This window comes from Lytechinus pictus, chromosome 2 (genome assembly GCF_037042905.1).
Source record: "Lytechinus pictus isolate F3 Inbred chromosome 2, Lp3.0, whole genome shotgun sequence".
Lineage (NCBI taxonomy): Eukaryota > Metazoa > Echinodermata > Echinoidea > Temnopleuroida > Toxopneustidae > Lytechinus > Lytechinus pictus.
The window spans coordinates 7,465,538-7,485,906 of NC_087246.1; the positions used below are offsets into that span (position 1 = coordinate 7,465,538).

The following is a 20,369-nucleotide window of genomic DNA, read 5'->3' on the forward strand; positions in this document are numbered from 1 at the left end:
CCGAAGGACCCGTAACAATAAAACATTCCTGTACTTGTTTAGGGGTTCATTTCAGGGAATATTTGCCAAGAGTATCGTTTTGTTTCCAATACTTGTTAAGGGTAGGGTTTCACACGCCAATACTTGTTAAGGGGTGCATTTTCAGAATATGGAAATTACGTGATTAGGGTGCTTTTCGAGACCCCATGGTCGCGCATGGTATCCGCTCGTGAATGGAACTGCCCCCCGGGCTCTCGACCCACGTGTTAAATGGGTACCCGGTAGGATGTGAAAGCCTATTATGTAGTATGCCTAGCAATTGAGTCTTGGTACTCTTGTTGGAATGCTCCCCAGGGAGTGGAGAAGGTGCATACATTCAAGATTCAAGATTCAAGATTCAAGATTCAAGAAGTTTATTTCATTTCCATAACAAATATAAATCAAATACAGATACAAATTAAAGTATGAGTACAAAATCATTTTAACTTAGCATAATTATATAACAAGGCTTGTATAAATAGGCTTTTAAAAAAAGGGTATATGGAAATGAGGGGCATGTATGCGGGCATGCAAGGATCCGATGACTGGGGTAATAATATGTCTGTAAAGCGCTTAGAGACGTCGTTCCGATGTATTAAGCGCTATATAAATGCGGAATATTATTATTATTATTATGTTTGGACTGTATTAATTGTTTAATATGAATAAGTCTAGGCACGGAAACTATCATATGCTAGTCACCAAGAAATGACATTTTTTGCCTGCTAGGTCTCAGAGTTCAAAAGAAAAATAAAATGTAGCTATTAGACCTGCCACATCTTTATACTACTATTATAATACCGAAGTCACTCACCCCTTTTCTGTATTTTGCCAATTTATGGAAAATATGTCAATTTGGAGCCCCTAAAGAAGGAAGGGGTCCATGCGCTGATAGACGAAACCATATTCATATTTAAGTGGTTTCAAATAATAAAAGTGACAGAAATGCAGAAGCAAGCAGCATATCGCAGAAATGCATATATAGGAGAATTGGAGAAATGCCTTTTGCCTTAATGGGGAGGGGGAGGGGATGGTAAAAAAATACCATTTTGTTTAAATGAAGAGGGAAGACTTCGAGAACCACTGACATGCCAAAGGGGGTAAGCTTTGCTGAGACAACACTTCTTCATATATATCTGATAGAGGAAAATCTACTTTTTTATATCCAAGTGGTTAAGAAAAAATGAAAGAGGTTTGCTATAGAGCAGAAATAACGTTTTGCTTCAATAGGGGCCCCAAACTGGCAGGTTTTCCCAATAAATTAATTAGAAGGGAAAATTTACAAAAATAGTGGGGAGACTTCGGGAACCCCTGAGGGGGTAGGCTTTGCTTAGCCAGCACTTCTTATTATGTAGCTTATAGAGGAAAAGCTATTTTTTTGTGGTCGGTTACGAAACAATGAATGCGGTTTTCTATCATATTTTTTTTGCATCAACGAGGGCTCTGAATTGTTAGATTTTTCCATAGATATAGGTAAAATATGGAAAATGGAATATGGAATATGGAATAAAAAAGAGTTGCCAAAAGCTGTTGGACATGTATAACTTTACACATTTATATATATATATATATAAACCTATGTGTGAAGTTATACATGTTCTCCAGCTTTGTCAACCCTTTTATTTAAATAGTGTGTGAAAGAAATGGATGAAGAGAACAATGGTAGGCGTAGCTTAAATCAAGGTTCCCCAGAGCTATCTACCCTTTGGAAAAATTGGTGATGCCGAAAAAATGTCTCTGCCGGGAATCGAACCCGGGCACCCAGCTTTGAACGCCGGTGCCTTAACCACTAGACCACAGAGACGTCAGATAGACAGATTTTCGACACCATACCAATTATAATTTCCTTTGTCGGGTGAAGGTGGGTTTTGAACAATGACAAGCCGCCATATCTCAGCTGGATCAAAGCTATTGCTTTGATACAGTACACGTATGGGAGAAAGTATACAAATGTGTGAAGTTATACATGTACCAATTTTTCCAAAGGGTAGATAGCTCTGGGGAACCTTGATTTAAGCTACGCCTACCATTGTTCTCTTCATCCATTTCTTTCACACACTATATATAAACCTGTGTATATAAACCCCTAAAAAAGGTTTGGAAATCTGACTTTGATCGATAATCAATCCTCGGTTTTAGTGAATATTAATGTGTGATAGATACCAATACGAAGAAAAAAGGTGAATTTCAATATTGTGTCATTTTGCAACTTTTGAATTTTGACCTTGCCACACATTTTAAGTCACTGCACCTCCATGTGATCAATAATCATATCATGTGTGGTATCATTTTAAAAAGAAGTAAATGATCTTTTGAATGGTGACTTGAAAGTTGGGAGAAAGTAATGGCTAGACTCAGATTTCTAAACTTTTTTTTGAGGAGTTTAGATATATTATATATGAATCTCATGTAGTCGATATCTTAAAAAGCATAACATACGAACAAGTAGCCTTGTAAGCCCACCTCATGTCCTCAACTATCCGGCCAGGTTCATTACAAACAATACACCATTCTGAGGCGCAGTGGCATTCGAGGGGGTCTTTCAGATAATGAAATATTAAGTTAGAAAGGAAAATGATACCTTCAAATCAATCTTTTCAGTTAAAGTTCTTGTTTTCTTCATGATAAACGTTTACTTTTTTCATCCATTCACTCTTAAAACACTGAGTAAAAAAATTACCAAATAATTACCTGAACAAATAACTAAATTCGAGATTCTCTTTCAGTTTGCTTGTTTATTTAATTCTCAAAACATAGTACAGAAAAAACACAGCGTAAGTCAGAATCTAAACACAAACTTTTCTTACTATCACCTTTATCGATAACATCTACATTGTGTTTTAATTGGAAAACATTAATAATGTCATAAACATAACATGAATAATTTTTGTTAGTTTGTCTTATTTCAAATTGATCGATTCACGATCAACTTTCTTTCATTGAATTCCACATAATACAGATAGCACAAGTGGTAATATTGTACTTTTTGGCACTTAACAGACTACATACAGACCACATACCTGTCCTCTGACAACTATACAAATACTCATGTGTTCAATATTAGCCAAATAGATATAGATATCGTGTACATATCAAATACCAGCAAACCAGTGAGACTTAATTTCTACTCTGAGCTCTACAGTACACTGTTAAAAATAATTTAAACAACGCTGTTTACTATGTGAATCGCACATTAGTTGCTGTATTGATCAGATTGTAAACATTGATAAGTCCATATATGAATAGAGTAAAGTAAACATTTAAATTTATAGCAAATACAGCTTCTAGTGTTTAGTGAGGTTATTCTTCTACAAATTAAAATAAATTGCATATCATTATTCACGCCAGAGTCATAATAATTACAACAGTCGAAAAAATTTACTTGATAGAAATTTGAAGTTCAACGGTAATTTTATTTCCTTTCCAAGTCAACATTTCAAAGTATTATGGTACATTCACAGGTAGGGACACTAGGCCTATGTACAATTGAGAGCTTAATACATCGATTTTTTTTATACAAATAAGATTATGTACAAGGAGGGTTTCCAATAGCTCTTACAAGAATGTTTTTAGCGAAGTGAAGGATGGATCAATATTGTCTTTTAATGCATCTCAGGAACCAAACAAAATGTTATTTTGTTCAATATTATTTTAGCATTACAATTCGATAATCAACTTTAATTTTTGCAATGTAATAGACAATGCATTATTTCTATACAAAATAAAATAAAATGTGATTTATATCTCTTGATTAGATCTATTAATTTTGTATAATTATTATTTTAATTTTCTGTAGACACAAGCTTTTGTACAATAAGAATTTGTGGAGAAACTAGAAAAAAAGATTGCATGCATGGTAATAATTTCAAAGTGTCACGTTTTCAAGTATTTCACTGTTAAAAAGATTAACGTATATACATGTAAAGTAACCAAGTACCAAAACAGTTCAAAGAAAAAAGGCTAATGAAAACAAGCAAGTTAATTAGTCTTCACAGAATCGTTATGTTGTTAATTTTTTATATAACGGCGTTAGAAACAAAAATAATGACAAAATCACCTTTCAGAATATTATTTCAGACATTAATAAGTATGTGTCAAGTAATAGTTTCTTTCTTTCTTTTTTTGAAAACCATTCAACAGAAACGCAATTAAAGTGAATTAAAAACTTCGCAGTTGATGTTCCCACTCTGTCGATTAATCTTCCCTTTCATCTCATCCCATAAATTCATACAAAATCAGTTTTTCATAGAGAATTTGAAGTAATGTTACGCCTATATACATAATATATACAGTACAATAAACAATACAACGAAAAGACGAATGACATAAAGACTATCCATCAAGTCTGCTCTTTTTAATCTAACCAGCAAAACGTTTCTTACAATCCTAATTCATCGAGTACTGATCATATTTGTTCTACATTTATCATTACTTCCCGTACATGATCATTGATTTCTTAATTTATTATCTAATTTTTTAAAAATGCATTAATTTCAATGCAAAGTGTTTGGAAACTCTTGTTAAAAGTGCTCTATATACAGCATACAACAGTACACACCCTTATCATACGAATATTGTTTAGTATATGAATATTTAGCCGAATTCTTAGTATTTACACTTCCATATTAAGCCAAGGGCAGTCGAACGTATTTTTGTTTGGGGTGGGCAAAACCCAAAAGGGCACTTATATGTCAAAATTGTCATTTTGGTGCAATAGGATATTTCCTACATGGATAATCATCTGCGTTGTTGTAGGTCTACCTAATTAAGTTTAGCAAAGCCTTTTTGGATTGATTTCTGATTATTAAGATACATGTATATATTTAGGTTTAATTTTTTTCCGCGAGCGGGTTGAAAAATTTGCATAGGCCCTCAACTTGAAACTCGATTTTTAGTTAATTGTGACGTTAATTACATATCAACGAACGTAGAGGGCAGCAACACAGAAGCGTGACAAGCGTGTTGCTCCAAGGAAGGTTAACGCCAACGAACGTAGAGGGCAGCAACACACAAGCGTGTTGCTCTAAGGAAGGTCAACTCGATACGCGCATGCAGCTGAGCTACGCGCATGTTTTATCATTTATGCCAACGAAATCATACGCCGATCTAATACAATAACAAATTAGTAGCGATCACGAAAACAATATGAAAGAATATGACTACAACGATATCAAAGATAACATTTAAAAAATTATGTTGGAGAATATACGTACATTTAAAAACATACATTGATATTTAAAATTTTACAAATATAAGTTTCAGAAACTAAATCATTACCAAATCGGTGATTGTTGTTATCAGCGATTTCACCAGACGGCTGTATTAAGTGATTTGCGTCGAGACGATTTTGTGACCACTCGCAAAGCATTTCGGGATTGAATACACCCACCTTATTTTCTCTGAGCACTTCGCTGAACCCATCATCACAGTGCAGCTGCAGCGCAGCCAATGCAATGCATCCGATGCGTGGGTTGTTGTTTTTTTCACCGTCCATGCCATGGTCTCGGACTCGGAGTTTAAATTTAGACCCGGATTTCGGGGATACAGCGCCTTTATTTCAGATTTATTGACTTAAAAGTCAAATGATATTTGAAATTTGAAATCTCACCGTGAACAATCATCGTTGATAAACATCAGCCCTGAATCAATTGCACTTCAAATCAGACTAGGCAAATTGGACGTAATTGTCTACGTTGCTAGGTCTATGACAACGAACGTAGAGGGCAGCAACACACAAGCGTGTTGCTCTAAGGAAGATCAACTCCGCTCGAATTTTGTGACCACTCTAAAAAATAAGGTGGGGTTTTTGGAAATTTATCGAGTTGATTTTTTTCATTTGTTAATTTCAAATATTTTTTAATGAACAATTATTAGATCGGTTATTCTGGGTATAAATATTAATAATATTACTTTTATTTTTAAAGAAAATAATTAGCTTAGATAATCATGATTTTGACATTTCCCTCATTTTGGAATATCAAGTCAATGACGAGGATACCTCATCTCTCTTATTTTCTTCTGCTGAATTTCGCTGCACCACTAATAAATGCATAGACAACCACCGAAATAATCGAGGAAATTTTTCTGGCCTGGGTGCGCCGAGTCTGGCCCGGTCGCGCAGCTAGCTAGTGACGTTGATGATGCGCTGGGGCTTCAGGCGACTCGCCATAGACCTTCTAGCAACATAGACAATTACGTCCAATTTGCCTAGTCTGATTTGAAGTGCAATTGCTTCAGGGCTGATGTTTATCAACGATGATTGTTCAAGGTTAGATTTCAAATTTCAAATGTCATTTGACTTTTAAGTCTATAAATCTGAAATAAAGGCGCTGTATCCCCGAAATCCGGGTCTAAAATTAAACTCCGAGTCCGAGACCATGGCATGGACGGTGAAAAACAACAACCCACGCATCGGATGCATTGCATTGGCTGCGCGCTGCGCTGCAGCTGCACTGTGGTGATGGGTTCAGCGAAGAGCTCAGAGAAAATAAGGTGGGTATATTCAATCCCGAAATGCTTTGCGAGTGGTCACAAAATCGTCTCGACGCAAATCACCTAATACAGCCGTCTGGTGAAATCGCCGATAACAACAATCACCGATTTGGTAATGATTTAGTTTCTAAAACTTATATTTATAAAGTTTTAAATATCAATGTATGTTTTTAAATGTATGTATATTCTCCAACATAATTTTTTAATGTTATCTTTGATATCGTTGTAGTCATATTCTTTCATATTGTTTTCGTGATCGCTACTAATTTGTTGTTGTATTGGATCGGCATTTGATTTCGTTGCCATGAACAATAAAATATGCGCGTACCTCAGCTGCATGCGCGTATTGAGTTGACCTTCCTTAGAGCAACACGCTTGTGTGTTGCTGCCCTCTACGTTCGTTGGTCTATGACGAGTCGCCTGAAGCCCCAGCGCGTCATCAACGTCACTAGCTAGCTGCGCGACCGGCCCAGACTCGGCGCACCCAGGCCAGAAGAATGACCTCGATTATTACGGTGGTTGTCTATGCATTTATTAGTGGTGCAGCGAAATTCAGCAGAAGAAAATAAGAGATATGAGGTATCCTCGTCATAGATTTATTATTCCAAAATGAGGGAAAATGGCAAAATCATGATTATTTAAGCTAAATATTTTCTTTAAAAATGAAATTAATACCTTTAATATTTATACCCAGAATAACCGATCTAATAATTGTTCATTAAAAAATATTTGAAATTAACAAATGAAAAAAAATCAACTCGATAAATTTCCAAAAAACCCACCTTATTTTTTAGAGTGGTCACAAAATTCGAGCAGAGTTGACCTTCCTTAGAGCAACACGCTTGTGTGTTGCTGCCCTCTACGTTCGTTGGTTAACGCCAAAGGTCAACGCGCATGCAGCTGAGCTGCGCGCATATTTTATTGTTCATGTCAACGAAATCGAATGCCGATCCAATTCAACAACAAATTAGTAGCGATCAAGAAACGAATATGAAAGAATATGACTACAACCATATCAAAGGTTACATTAAAAAATATGTTGAGGAATAGACATACATATAAAAACATACTTCGATATTTGAAACTTTACAAAATATAAGTTTCAGGAAACTAAAATCATTACCGAATCGGAGATTGTTGTTATCAGCGATTTCACCAGACGGCTGTTTTAGGTGATTTGCGCCGAGACGATTTTGTGACCACTCGCAAAGCATTACGGGATTGAATATAACAACCTTATTTTCTCTGAGCTCTTCGCTGAACCCATCATCACTCTATGCTTAAGCTACATTATGCTGCGTCGTCTGCTTAGATCAACCTTTAGTCTTGCACTGGTACTTCTTCTGCTATAGGCGTCGATCAGCATTTATCTGCAGCCCATAGGCCGTGACTCATTTATTTATTTATTTATTACTGATTTAGAACCGACAGCAATGCCAATGGGTATTAAAAAAAATCATTCACGTACATCTGTCAGTAGTATGTTATCATTTCTTTTCACCATTTCCCAAAAACTTATGAATTTAGAAATACATTCTAATCAGTAAAAAGCACTAGCGTACCTACGAGTCACAACCCATACAAAAGACGTACGTATCTTTGCCCCCCTGACGAGCTTGAAGACCTTTATTGCCCCCTGACGAGCTTGAAGACTCTTTTTTTTGCTTGTCAATTTTTTTCCGGTACGAAAGCCTTTATTTGTGATCGATCGAAGAACTTTTTTTTTGCTTGTCAATTTTTTTGGCGGACGGTCCCCCCTGTGGAAAACCTGAAATGTATGGTTTTACTTAAAAAGGCTATTTCATATAGAAAAGTACACATTATAGTTTTTAAAAAGGACTTTTTTCTCCGAGGATTTTTTTTTGGGGGATTGCCCCCCACCCTTTCCCCTCGGTCCCGCCGCCCCGGTGTTAAGCCAATTTGGCATATTTGTGCTGGAAAGAACTTTTTATTAATAGTGTAATGGTTTACTGTGTGGTAATGTGATTCACACCATTAAAATGCTCAAATTTATCAAGTTATTTTTATTTTTACGAGAAATCTAACTTTTGTGTGCAAACAACTTTGGCAAAGCTAATCGCATCATCTTGCTGTTGGTCATTTCGGTCAATTTCGCTGAAATTGATTCATATATCATATGAAATTACTTCCAGATATTGACAAGATCTTGCATATCTCAATCCACCAAGCATGCTAATTGGACCAAAACGACTTGAGATTTCCTTGAGTCTGTTCTTTCTGGTATCCTGATTATGTTTCAAACATAACAGCTTATTCATTATCCTCATGCATGTCTTCCTATTTATTGATATAAAAATGAAACAAAAAGAAAACATCTAACAGTGTGGAAAGCATAGGTATTAGAAATATACACTCTGGATGAATCAATAAAGAAACCAACTTGTAGTTCAAAGTAATAGGTCATCTTAGGTCATCATAGATCACTCAAAACTCACTTATTTAAGTAGAATTGTAGTAATTAGCTTGGATGAGCCTGTACATGTGAATGTTACTAACAGATATAATCTATGATGCAATATAAATGCTGTGGATCATCATCAAATTCTCTTTAAAATATTTGATGAAAAGCTACATTCAAGTTTTAAGCAATGGATTAAATCAATACAACCATTTTGAACTCTTGGCTCATTTGCACACTTCGCGACTCTCTGTCATATGTCTGAATCCCAATTCCGTTTTATCCCAATTCCGTTTTAAATAATTTTGACATGCATTGGATCAACCACAAGGGAGATGATAAGGCAACTTACCGGTCCATGAGTAACATTTACTGTAAGCTTCCTTTCATTGTTAACCTTGATAATCTCAGCATCCAGATATCCATCTGTCGAACATGAATCCATCCTATCGAACAATAATCAGGTGATAAAGCATTTGTTCAGAATTATAGACCGATAGCTATTTTACCTGTGCTCTCCAAGATCATTGAAAGAGCTGTAAGTTCAAGCCTTCTTAAACATCTTCTTCAACAAGAAATATTGTCTCCTAATCAGTTTGGCTTTAGGCCTAATCATTCATGCGAGACAGCACTACTTTGTATGGTTGATGATTGGTCAAGCAGGTAGATGATGGGAGACTGAACGGTGTTGCATTCACTGACTTACGTCGTGCTTTCGACAGAACAGACCGTACTTAGAAAACCGTAGACAATTTGTTTCTATTGGTAATGAAAAGTCTTCTACAAAAGAAATTAATGTAGGTGTCCCTCAGGGCTCAATTCTTGCTCCGGTTCTGTTTTCACTATTTATCAACGACTTATCGAATCATGTTAGTGCCTCAGTGTATATGTACGCAGATGACACTACTATTTCAGTATCTGGTAAGACTACATCAGAGGTCGAAACCCGGGGGGGGGGGGGGCACTTACATTGACGAGTGGATACCATGCGCGACCAAAAAACACGTAAATAGGATGTCTTTTTCACGATAGGGCACGTTACGTACGTAACGTGATAAGGGTGTCAAAAACACAAAAATAATGAAAAAAGGGTATCTATTTCGCTAGGACAATTACGTGTTTAGGGTCGAATTTGCGGGGATAATAAAACAAAATTAAAATGTTCTATAAAGGATGTCCTTTTGTCCCAACACTTCATGTTTAGAGTCCAATTTTCGCGAGATGTAGAAGATGGGGTCGTACTAAACCAAATTAGGTAAAGCCGACGACCGAAGGACCCGTAACAATAAAACATTCCTACTTGTTTAGGGGTTCATTTCAGGGAATATTTGCCAAGAGTATCGTTTTGTTTCCAATACTTGTTAAGGGTAGGGTTTCACACGCCAATACTTGTTAAGGGGTGCATTTTCAGAATATGGAAATTACGTGTTTAGGGTGCTTTTCGAGACCCCATGGTCGCGCATGGTATCCACTCGTGAATGGAACTGGCCCCCCCCCCCGGGGGTCGAAACCAATCTTACAGAGGCTCTATACGAGACCTATTCATGGATAAGAAATAATAAACTGATCTTAAACTATAATAAAACAAAAGTAATGCTATTAGGGTCAAAACAAAAAACTAAGTACTACCCATAATCAACAAATATCAATGAATATACATGGCTGTACCCTAGAATGTGTAAATGAAGTGAAGTGTCAGTTGGGCGTAACTATCGATAATTGCCTTGACTTTAAGCAATATACTAATTCAATGTCAAACCTTATCAAACGTAAACTTGGAATTATTCGTAGGAATAAACATTATTTTAACTCAACTTTCCAAACTTTATTGGGAATATGTCATTCCCCATATCCTCTATTGTTCAAATGTTTGGTTTGGCAGATCAGAAGGAAATTATGACACGCTAAACAGATTACATAAAAGGGCAGCGTACCTGATATCAAATCGCACATGGATGACACGTTCTGAAATCGTGTTTAAAGAACTAAACTGGCCCTCTCTAAACAAAGTTCTCCATAGAGCCTCATGTGTTCTTATGTATAAGTGTGTCAACAAATTATCGCCCGCCATTTTATACGATAGACTTTCATTTGTCGATGATGTCTCTACGAGAACCACACGTAGTTCTGAGAAATTGCTCCTGAGATTGCCAAAATGTCGTAAGACATTTTACCAAAAATCTTTCCTTTTCTAGGCTCTTTCAATTGGAACCAACTGCCTGACAATATAAAGTTTTCAAAATCCATTCACTTTTTCAAATACCAACTTAAACACACATAGACAAATCACATCATTCATTTTAATCAGTATAATACACACTTATCATCCACTACTCCATTGTCCGTGCCGTTCCTAAAGTACACTTAATCTAGATTGCTACTCCTTTCTTATCTTTCTGTTATTCTTATTATTTAGACATTAAAACGTGTTGTGTTTTGTTTTCTTTTTGTCTCAATGTATATTAGTAATAAAATTACCAAATGATGCAATATGTCTTCTGCTCATTTTTTTTTTATTCCAAAATTAAATTTATTAGTACTGTGCAATACATTGCCTTATGTCTTAACGATCTTTCATCCTTTTAAATTTTTCTTTTAAAATATAATCACCGAGCCCTGAGGAAAACCAGCTTTTAATGTTAGTGTTTTGCATATTTATATCATGTATCTTGCCATCTGTATCTCGTAGCATATTCTCGTATTTTTACCTTGTAATTGTTACTTTTTTCTCCATCTCATAATGTCCTGTTGTTATGTTTTTCGTATATTGTATATTTTTTATGCTGATCAGGTCACCCTGTTTAAATATTCGAGAATAAATAAATAAATAAATAGATTATAGGAAAGTGACAGCATATTTCAGAACATTCACGAAAAAATGCTTTTAAATAGTGACACAAAGTATGAAACTAAAATGCACTTTAATGTTAATAGTGATAATGAGCACACATTGCTAAAATCGACTCACTCGATGAATTTCAGGGTTGGATGTTTTCTGCAACATTCGATGACCTGTGATGCCTTCTCATTGTACAGCTTAATGCGGGTGAGAGTCAGCTTGATGAGTCTAGGGCATGACTTCTTCAGAGCGTTGTAGAATTTTACAGGATCAAGGGATCTTAGCCAATGGATGTGAAGTTCAGTCAGACTAGGGAACGGTGAACATGCTGTGGTGATAATAATTGATGAGTCAAGATCCTCGTCGTAGAAGAAGACAGTTAGTTTCTTAACCTTTGAACAGGACGTTGGAAGTTGAAGTTCCCACAGCGCAGCAACACTACCACAATCAACTGACAGGTCGTTCACAGAACTTGCGACGCGTTTCTGAAGGATCGTAGCAATTTTGAAAAACAAGGTTTTATTACCTGAACTTTGACTGAATAGGGCCTATATATTAATTTTGGATCTTGAAAACAATCAAAAGTCATAAAAAGCAGAGGACAGTATTAATGTACATGGAGATGATTATGTGATCCCTATATATTTATCATCTATGGAACCATGGACCCGATGGAAATAAGATCCATATTGTAACAAAAAATTCAATATACTGATTAAACAATAATATTTTGCCCAACCATAACTCAAGAAATACATTATATGGAAGGAAAACATATAATCAAAGGATGCATGTAAAACACCAAGGAATGGAATTCTTTTAATTAGCGCCAAAATAAACCACAAAACAAGTTACAAGACTTACAATTTCAACAATTTTTCAAATCGCTCCCTTCCGGTGCTCGTTCGCGGCATATTATGTATTCATATTCTACATTTCCAATTTCAATGAATTCAAAAAGGTTTTGTTGAGTTTACTTTACCACGAAACACACAGCTATAACTATATTTCAGGCAGAAACGAAATCTGTTCAGGGAATTATCACTACTATGGCTAAGGCACATTTTCCTATCCAGTGGCCGTACGGTGAGTCAGCTATACATACAGGTGGTTTGAATAAAATAAATACAAGTGGAATGCCTCTGGCGGTCTCGCCTGCATCACGCGATTCAATATAGTAGCAACGCTGATTTTGAAAACTACTATAACTCGCACAAGATGTTTAGTGATACTTGGTTACTCTTATTTCCACATTTTATGAACTAGACCAATACATTTACAGAGATATGATGGTAATTCAACAAATACCCCCAACGTGGCCAAAAATCATTGACCTTACATGACCTTTGACCTTACTAATGTTACCTGAAACTCGCACAGGATGTTCAGTGATACTTAATTACTCTTATGTCCAAGTTTCACGAGTCAGACCCATACACTTTCAAAGTTATGATGGTAATTCAACAGATACCCCCATTATGGCCAAAGTGCATTGACTTTTGACCTTGGTCATGCGACCTAAAATGCGCACAAGATGTTCAGTGATACTTAATTACTCTTATGTCCAAGTTTTATGAAGTAGACCAACATACTTTCAAAGTTATGATGGTAATTCAACAAATACCCCAATTTGGTCAAAGTTCATTGACCCTAAATGACCTCTGACCTTGATCATGTGACCTGAAACTTGCACAGGATAATAAGTAATTCTTGATTACTATTATGTCCAAGTTTCATGAATAACATCCATAAACTTTCAAAGTTATGGTAATTCAACAGATACCCCCAATTCGGCCAAAGTTCATTGACCCTAAATGACCATTGACCTTGGTCATGTGACGTGAAACTCATGCAGAATGTTCAGTGATACTTGATTAACCTTATCTATAAGTTTCATGAACTAGGTCGATATATTTTTTAAGTTATGATGACATTTCGAAAACTTAACCTTAGGTTAAGATTTTGATTCCCCCAACATGGTCTAAGTTCATTGACCCTAAATGACCTTTGTCATGTGACATGAAACTCAGGCAGGATGTTCAGTAATACTTGATTAAGCTTATGGCCAAGTTTCATGAAATAGGTCCATATACTTTCTAAGTTATGCTGTCATTTCAAAAACTTAACCTCAGGTTAAGATTTGGTATTGACGCCGCCGCCGGAAAAGCGGCGCCTATAGTCCGAGTCTCACTCTTTCTCTCCCCTTCTCTAAAGGAAACGGAAACACGTTCCGCCGTTTGTGATCCCGCATGCTATAGTTTCAAGGAATTTAAATACTTATGAGTTTTCTTTTTTAAGGAGCCCTTTCCAGTGCCTTTCCATGAGAGGAAATGTCAATTTTTCCCTGTGTCCTCTCCACTTTGAACTTCGCTCCGCCGCCCCTGTTTTCATTATCGAAACAGTTTGAATTAAAAGTTCATCAACTAACCATAGGCTTTCGCTCTTCTGTGTTCGCAGGAAAACCGATGTTGTGATCCAAGCAGAGGGATTGCAGTTGGGGAAAGGAAAGAATGGCTCGCAGGATACGTTCATTGATTGTACATCTCTTCATTACCATGGTATGAACCTTAAATAAAAAACGAAAGTATTTCAAAGTAGAAATGAAAAGGAATCTGACTGCCAATGAGACATAAGGTATATGGTACACTCGAAAGTGATTGTATTTGCAATAATTTTGGAAGTAAGCTATCAGAAATATACGCAGCTAAACTAATGATTCTGTATGATTCTGGGATATTCACAAGAATTTTTCAAATTTAACCGGAGACTACTAAAACGCCTGTTGCAACCTACGATGGGCAGGGGTATAAATGAAAATGATAATTTTGGCTCCCTGTTTTATTGGAAGGCACTATAGATCACATGTCATCAAATATTGTAAAGGCCTACTATCCATGAATGAAATGTCATTTCTCACACAAGTTTCAAGATATATTTTACGAAAGTGATAAAAATCATGTGCTACAAACATTCATCAAATGGAAAGTGTCGAGAAAAAATATACTTTCGGACGTGATGCTTCACCCAGAAGTGTCGTTGCACTCTCATCCTGTAGCTCAACGGAATGTAACTCCAATAACTGAAGCCTTGGCATAGCACATAGTCCTTTTCCAAAGTGAGCTGATGCATTTTTACTTAGCTTTGCTTCTGATAACTTTAGTTTCTCAATCTAAAAAAATGAATGAAAACGGAAGATGATGACACTTGCTGCTTCAAAGTGTATATCACTGATTTAAGACAGAGTCTATGTGGTTAAAGATAATGAATACAATATGCCTCGTACAAGGGGATACACATGAAATGAACATTTACAAAGAATACGGTTGCAGGATAATAATTTAGATTGACAAACATATTATCATATAACATGCATTGACGTGAAATTACTCGACAAAATGTAATAATAATGTATAACATCACTTTGGATGGAAAAAAATCAAGAAGTATATTGTGTCACTATTGACTATTTACGTGCAATATTAAAGGTAAAGTGTACCCAACTAATAAGTTTATTTGAATATTAAATTAAGCGTAACGCTGACAATTTAATGAAAAATCGGATGAAAAATAACACAAATCATGAAATTTTAAATTCGTTGTATCTGACCAGTAATATTCATATCATGGTTGCTATACATTTATGGAGACTAATGACGTCATCAATACGTTCCTTCTTTTTTATTTTGTTATATGAAATATCATATTTAATGGGAAACAAAGTTTGATTCATTCCTAAACATGTGGAGTTGTAATTCGATAAAGAGTCTCTTAATCATACTTATTGTCAAATCTGCAAAAATGAAGTATCCGATTCGCATAATTGATATAGTATGGTGATTAAATAACATCATCTGCTCAGTCATTTGCATATCACGCTATCATATCTGCTGTGCATGAATGTATAACTGTTTGTGAAAAATAAGCATAACTACCTTTTTTTACAGCAGATTTTGTTTAAAATTGTCAGCATTATGCTTGTTTGACTTCTCTTTTGATATAAATCAACTTTTGTTTGGGTGGTTTTCCCTTTAGTCTACATTCTGAAAATTATTTTGGTTACTTTGATTCGTTATAAAAACCACCTTGGCAAAATCAATTATATCCTAAGATTATCTGTCAATATCGATTGATTTTTCAAAAACTGCATTTCATTCATTACATGAGACGAGAAAGTGTGAACTATTTACATTTACCTGGCACAGTCGATTGATATTTTCATAACCACGGTAACCGTACACGTACCTCTATAGTTCAATGAAATATCAATCTGTACCAAGACTGCCAACCTGAACAAGACCATTTCAATAATTTAAAAGCTATTTTTGAGGAAATCAGTATTATCAAAATACCATAAAACTAAACTTAATAAATCAATATTTTGGAAGATACCATCAGCATATTCTCATTTTTGTTTAGTTGCTGGAAATCAGTACTTGGCAGCTCTGCTCTACGCATAACAAAGGTGAAGAGACACAGTGCTATGGATCCGAAGTTCCAAAGCAGGGGAAGCTTTTTAACTTGATCTAGTACCTTTGAGTTGGACGCATGATCATGATCGGACATTGTGGTGAAGAACTCATCACTCAGCTCTATTCTTATCAATTCTACTGATTGTAGTTTCGGCATGGAGAAGAGTCCTTTCGCATAATTATAAGATGACACTGAAGTCAAAGTCGCTTCGACATGCCTCAGACTGGTTATCTGTTGATATAGATATAAAAAATAGATTGAAATACTTCATAAGTATGAAATATTTTTTTTATTAAAGTAGGAATGGACATACTAACACAAAATCAAATTTTGTGATAGATTTTGACTTAATATTCAGAAAATAATATCATATTTCACCCTTCTATTTTCCCTTCTTTGGTCTAATCTTTTGTTCTCCATGGTCTTTTTTTGAGGGGGGGGTTGAGGAGCCCCAAAGCCCCCCTCATCTGTACGCAAAAATGTTACAATTCACATCACGGAAATTTCATTGATGGATTGATAGGCATAATCCAGGGGGCTGACTCCTAGAAGGCAAAATCCTTCCCACTTTGTGCATCCTAATTTATAATACCTTTATTCACACGGTCAGTGCTCAATCAACTCAAGCATGAATAATTTTCCAACTTTTTTGTGTCATTTGTAAGTTCTGTTTATTGACTTTCCATATATAAGCCTTTCCCCTACAGTGAATTTGTCAACAATTTTCAAAAAGTGTATATTTGTTAAGAAACACTGTAGGCCTATACAGTGTAATCACGTAGATATAGCATAAATTTGGTGGTTTGGCTGGTTTAAACTAGCTCTCATAGTGTATCTTACTTACAGGACCGGTTCTAGACTAAAAAAATGAGGGGGCTGCAGGGAGCTTGAGAAATTTAAAGCTTTTTTTAGGGGAGGGGGCACCAGTCCCAAAAGCTCCTTCCTACAACGACGCCTGCTTATTTACAGTTGGTGCCATAGAGGTTACTTGTCTAGAAAGGTTGTCCGGTAATGGTTGTCATATAGGACATATTTAATGGGGTAGTTGTTCAAGGAGTAAAATGTTCGGGGTACACGTCTGGGGTGAATGTCGGGGTGGATGTCCTAGGGGTACTTATCCTGGAGTGTTATACCATAGGGTTTGCTGTCCAGCCGGGTAGTTGTCAGTGGGAGTAGTCCGGGGATTAGTTGTCAAAGAGGGTAGATTTCCAATGGGATGAATATTTGGGAGTTGATGTCCGAAGGGTGGATGTCCATGGGTATAGGTGCCCGGGGTAGATTTCCTACAGGGTATAATGTCCGCGGGGATGTCTTAGAGCATGTAGAGTGTGATAGGGGGTTTATCATTGGTGGTACTTATCATAGGCGGGTATTTTTACCAGAGGTGGGGTGTCTGGAGTTGATGTCCAGGAGGTAGATGTCCGGATACGTGTCTATACAAACTCACATTTTTATATGTATACAGCATGAACACACCCTCCCACAAACATTTTTTTTTATGCATTCAAGGTAAAATGTGAGTATTTTAGATAGGAAATTATTTTGCCAGAAAAATTATTTTGCCATAACCACTAGACATCTATCGTTTTAAAGAAACTTAATCTGTAATGCCCACCTCACACATCCGGGGAGTATTTCATCAACATTTTTGTCCGACAAGATGTCAGATCTGACAACTTTCCTTGAATTTGATGGGCTGAGAAGCACTATTACTATGGTAACTGTCGGATAAAACCGCACTCAGCTAGTCGGATAAAACATACGACAGGTCCTTTCATGAAACGCTCCCAGGATTTAATAACCTTATTTCAAAGAATTACACTCAATGATGTCATCGGGTATGAAGACAAAAATGTCATTTGTTTTTCTTAAAGGGGAAGTTAAACACGACAACAATTATCTTGTAAGATAGCAGAAAAAATAATAAAAAACAGTGGTGAAGGTTTGAGGAAAAACCATCAAAGATTAAGAAATTAGAATTTAAGTTTTTTGATTTGTGACGTCAAATATACGAGCAGCTGCTCCATAATGTTATGTAATATAAAATGCCTAAATGGTTCATGATGACTGAAAATTACCTTCCTTCAGGCATGTCAGGAGCGGGTGTGCAATAATTTGTCTCTTTATATAATAAAGGTACAATAAATCACATTCTACTTTTTTTGAGAAAATGACATTTCATTGATTTTTTTAATTTCACGATGTCATGTGAATCTGCTCGCATGTGACGTCACAAAAATCAGAGTTCTAATAACTTTGATGGATTTTCCTAAAACCTTCATCAATATTTTTTAATATCGTTGTCTTTATTTTTGTTTCCTTGGTAAATTTCCCCAATTCGCATGTCAGTATTCCATTTCTTACTAAATTATATGATTTTTAGAGCCCCAAAACGGTTGTGGTGTGAATGATAATTGTATTTAATAGATTACCGATTTCACATCAAAATTTAATTCCATCTGATGAGTGTTTCATGAAAGGACTTGCCGGACGTTTTGTCCGTCAAGTCCCATTTTGTCCGACAGTTACTATAGTAACAGTGCCGCTCAGCCAATCAGAATCAAGGAAAGATGTCAGATCTCACAACTTGTCAGACAAACATGTTGATGAAACGGTCCCCTGATGCTAGATCCAAAAATATCAGCGTATCATCCTTATGGAATCAGTTGCCATATTCCATTCGTAGTATTTCAAATATCGATAATTTCAAAATTACTCTAAAAACCCATTTGTTTAAAATTGCCTTCCAGTAGTTTCCTTTCATTGTCATGACTGTCATTCTTTTTATCTTTGTCCCTTCCTGTACCGTATAATTTTTCTCTTATTTCCTTTTCGCAGCGCCTTGAGCACATAATCAATGTGGATTTGGCGCTTTAGAAATACTCTCTATTATTATTATTATTATTATTTTGGTCTTTTTAGATTAAACGCATTCTCAATCATGGAATGTGCTCAGAATAGGATATAACCTTTGTCAGTTACTTTATAATATCCAATCACTAACTATGCAAAACAAAAGCTAAGACAAGCTATTTTAAATACCCCCAACAAAATAATACCGAGAGTGGTGCTAGGTCTAAATTCGAATCGTATAAAAGCAGAATGTCATTCAAAATGCATTCAGTGACTAAAACGCTTATTGTAATGTTTAATTATACTCGAGTATACTTCACATTGCTTCAAGGCCTTCATTCTAATAAAAGTCCTACCTCTGACATTGGTGCTTTCTTGGACATGGTAGAGAAGAACCCTGAACTTAGCTTCACTCGCTCTATTTCCAATGATCGAAGATTTGGCAAAGAGAATAGGCTCTGGCCGTAATGAGAGGATGCGACATCATTCAATTCCGCAACCGCATGTCTTAGTACCTCAATCTGATTTTGTTGAAAGGGCATGAAAAGGAAGGTGTCTGAGAATAATAATGAGATGAAAATAAATGGTTTCTCTATTCAACATTTGATGTCTCATTGGCATATGAAAGAATACCATCATGGTCTGAAAAACTGTTAAACAACTAAAGTTAAACGCACCTCATGATAACCCAACACTGTCTTGATTCATTAACTAATTTTCGTCTCTGCGTTGACTATAACATGTATATTGAGTAACGTCAGTACAAAAAAATGCGAAATCGACAAATAAAAACATGGATCTCAAAAAAAGAATTATGGGGACCATCATGTGATCATAGTAGTGTTAGATATTTCGTTTTTCTGATTTCTAAACGGAAAAGGCAAAAATGAAATATTGAGTGAAAATTGATTCTATTTTCTCGAATTAAAACACAAAAAGCATGCCGAGTGAGAAAATTATTTGTACATGTTTTACCATCAGTCACTCGGGAGAGTGCGTGATTGATTAGTTTTATCCAATCAGAGAGCTAGAATCGTTATGGAGACCCCCAACTGAAGTGGTTGTACATTCACTGGAGTGGTTGTACATCCACTCGAGTAGTTGTACATCCACTCGAATATGTGTACAAGTACCAGGGGCGTAACAGAAGTCGTTGGCCAGGGGGGGGGGGGGGGGTCAAGAGCCAAACATTTTCCGGTCATCATGGAACAGGCATAATTTAGGGAGCGATATGGTGTATCGGGCAAAAAATATACCGGGTAGCGAGCAAAAATTTTG

At 35.9% G+C, this 20,369-nt stretch overlaps 1 protein-coding gene across 1 annotated transcript in view; it reads right to left on the minus strand.

The window, feature by feature from the left end:
- Positions 1-8,173: 8,173 nt before the first annotated feature.
- LOC135156326 (uncharacterized) overlaps positions 8,174-20,369 on the minus strand; it is a 60,775-nt gene continuing 48,579 nt past the window's right edge. The window contains exons 8-14 of the mRNA XM_064108369.1: positions 19,448-19,612; positions 16,299-16,469; positions 14,773-14,937; positions 14,197-14,334; positions 11,898-12,253; positions 9,282-9,375; positions 8,174-8,808 (exon numbers count right to left, since the gene is read on the minus strand). Of these exons, the coding sequence (XP_063964439.1) occupies positions 8,782-8,808; positions 9,282-9,375; positions 11,898-12,253; positions 14,197-14,334; positions 14,773-14,937; positions 16,299-16,469; positions 19,448-19,612 (1,116 nt within the window). The 3' untranslated portion in view covers positions 8,174-8,781. The remainder of the gene's footprint in view (positions 8,809-9,281; positions 9,376-11,897; positions 12,254-14,196; positions 14,335-14,772; positions 14,938-16,298; positions 16,470-19,447; positions 19,613-20,369) is intronic.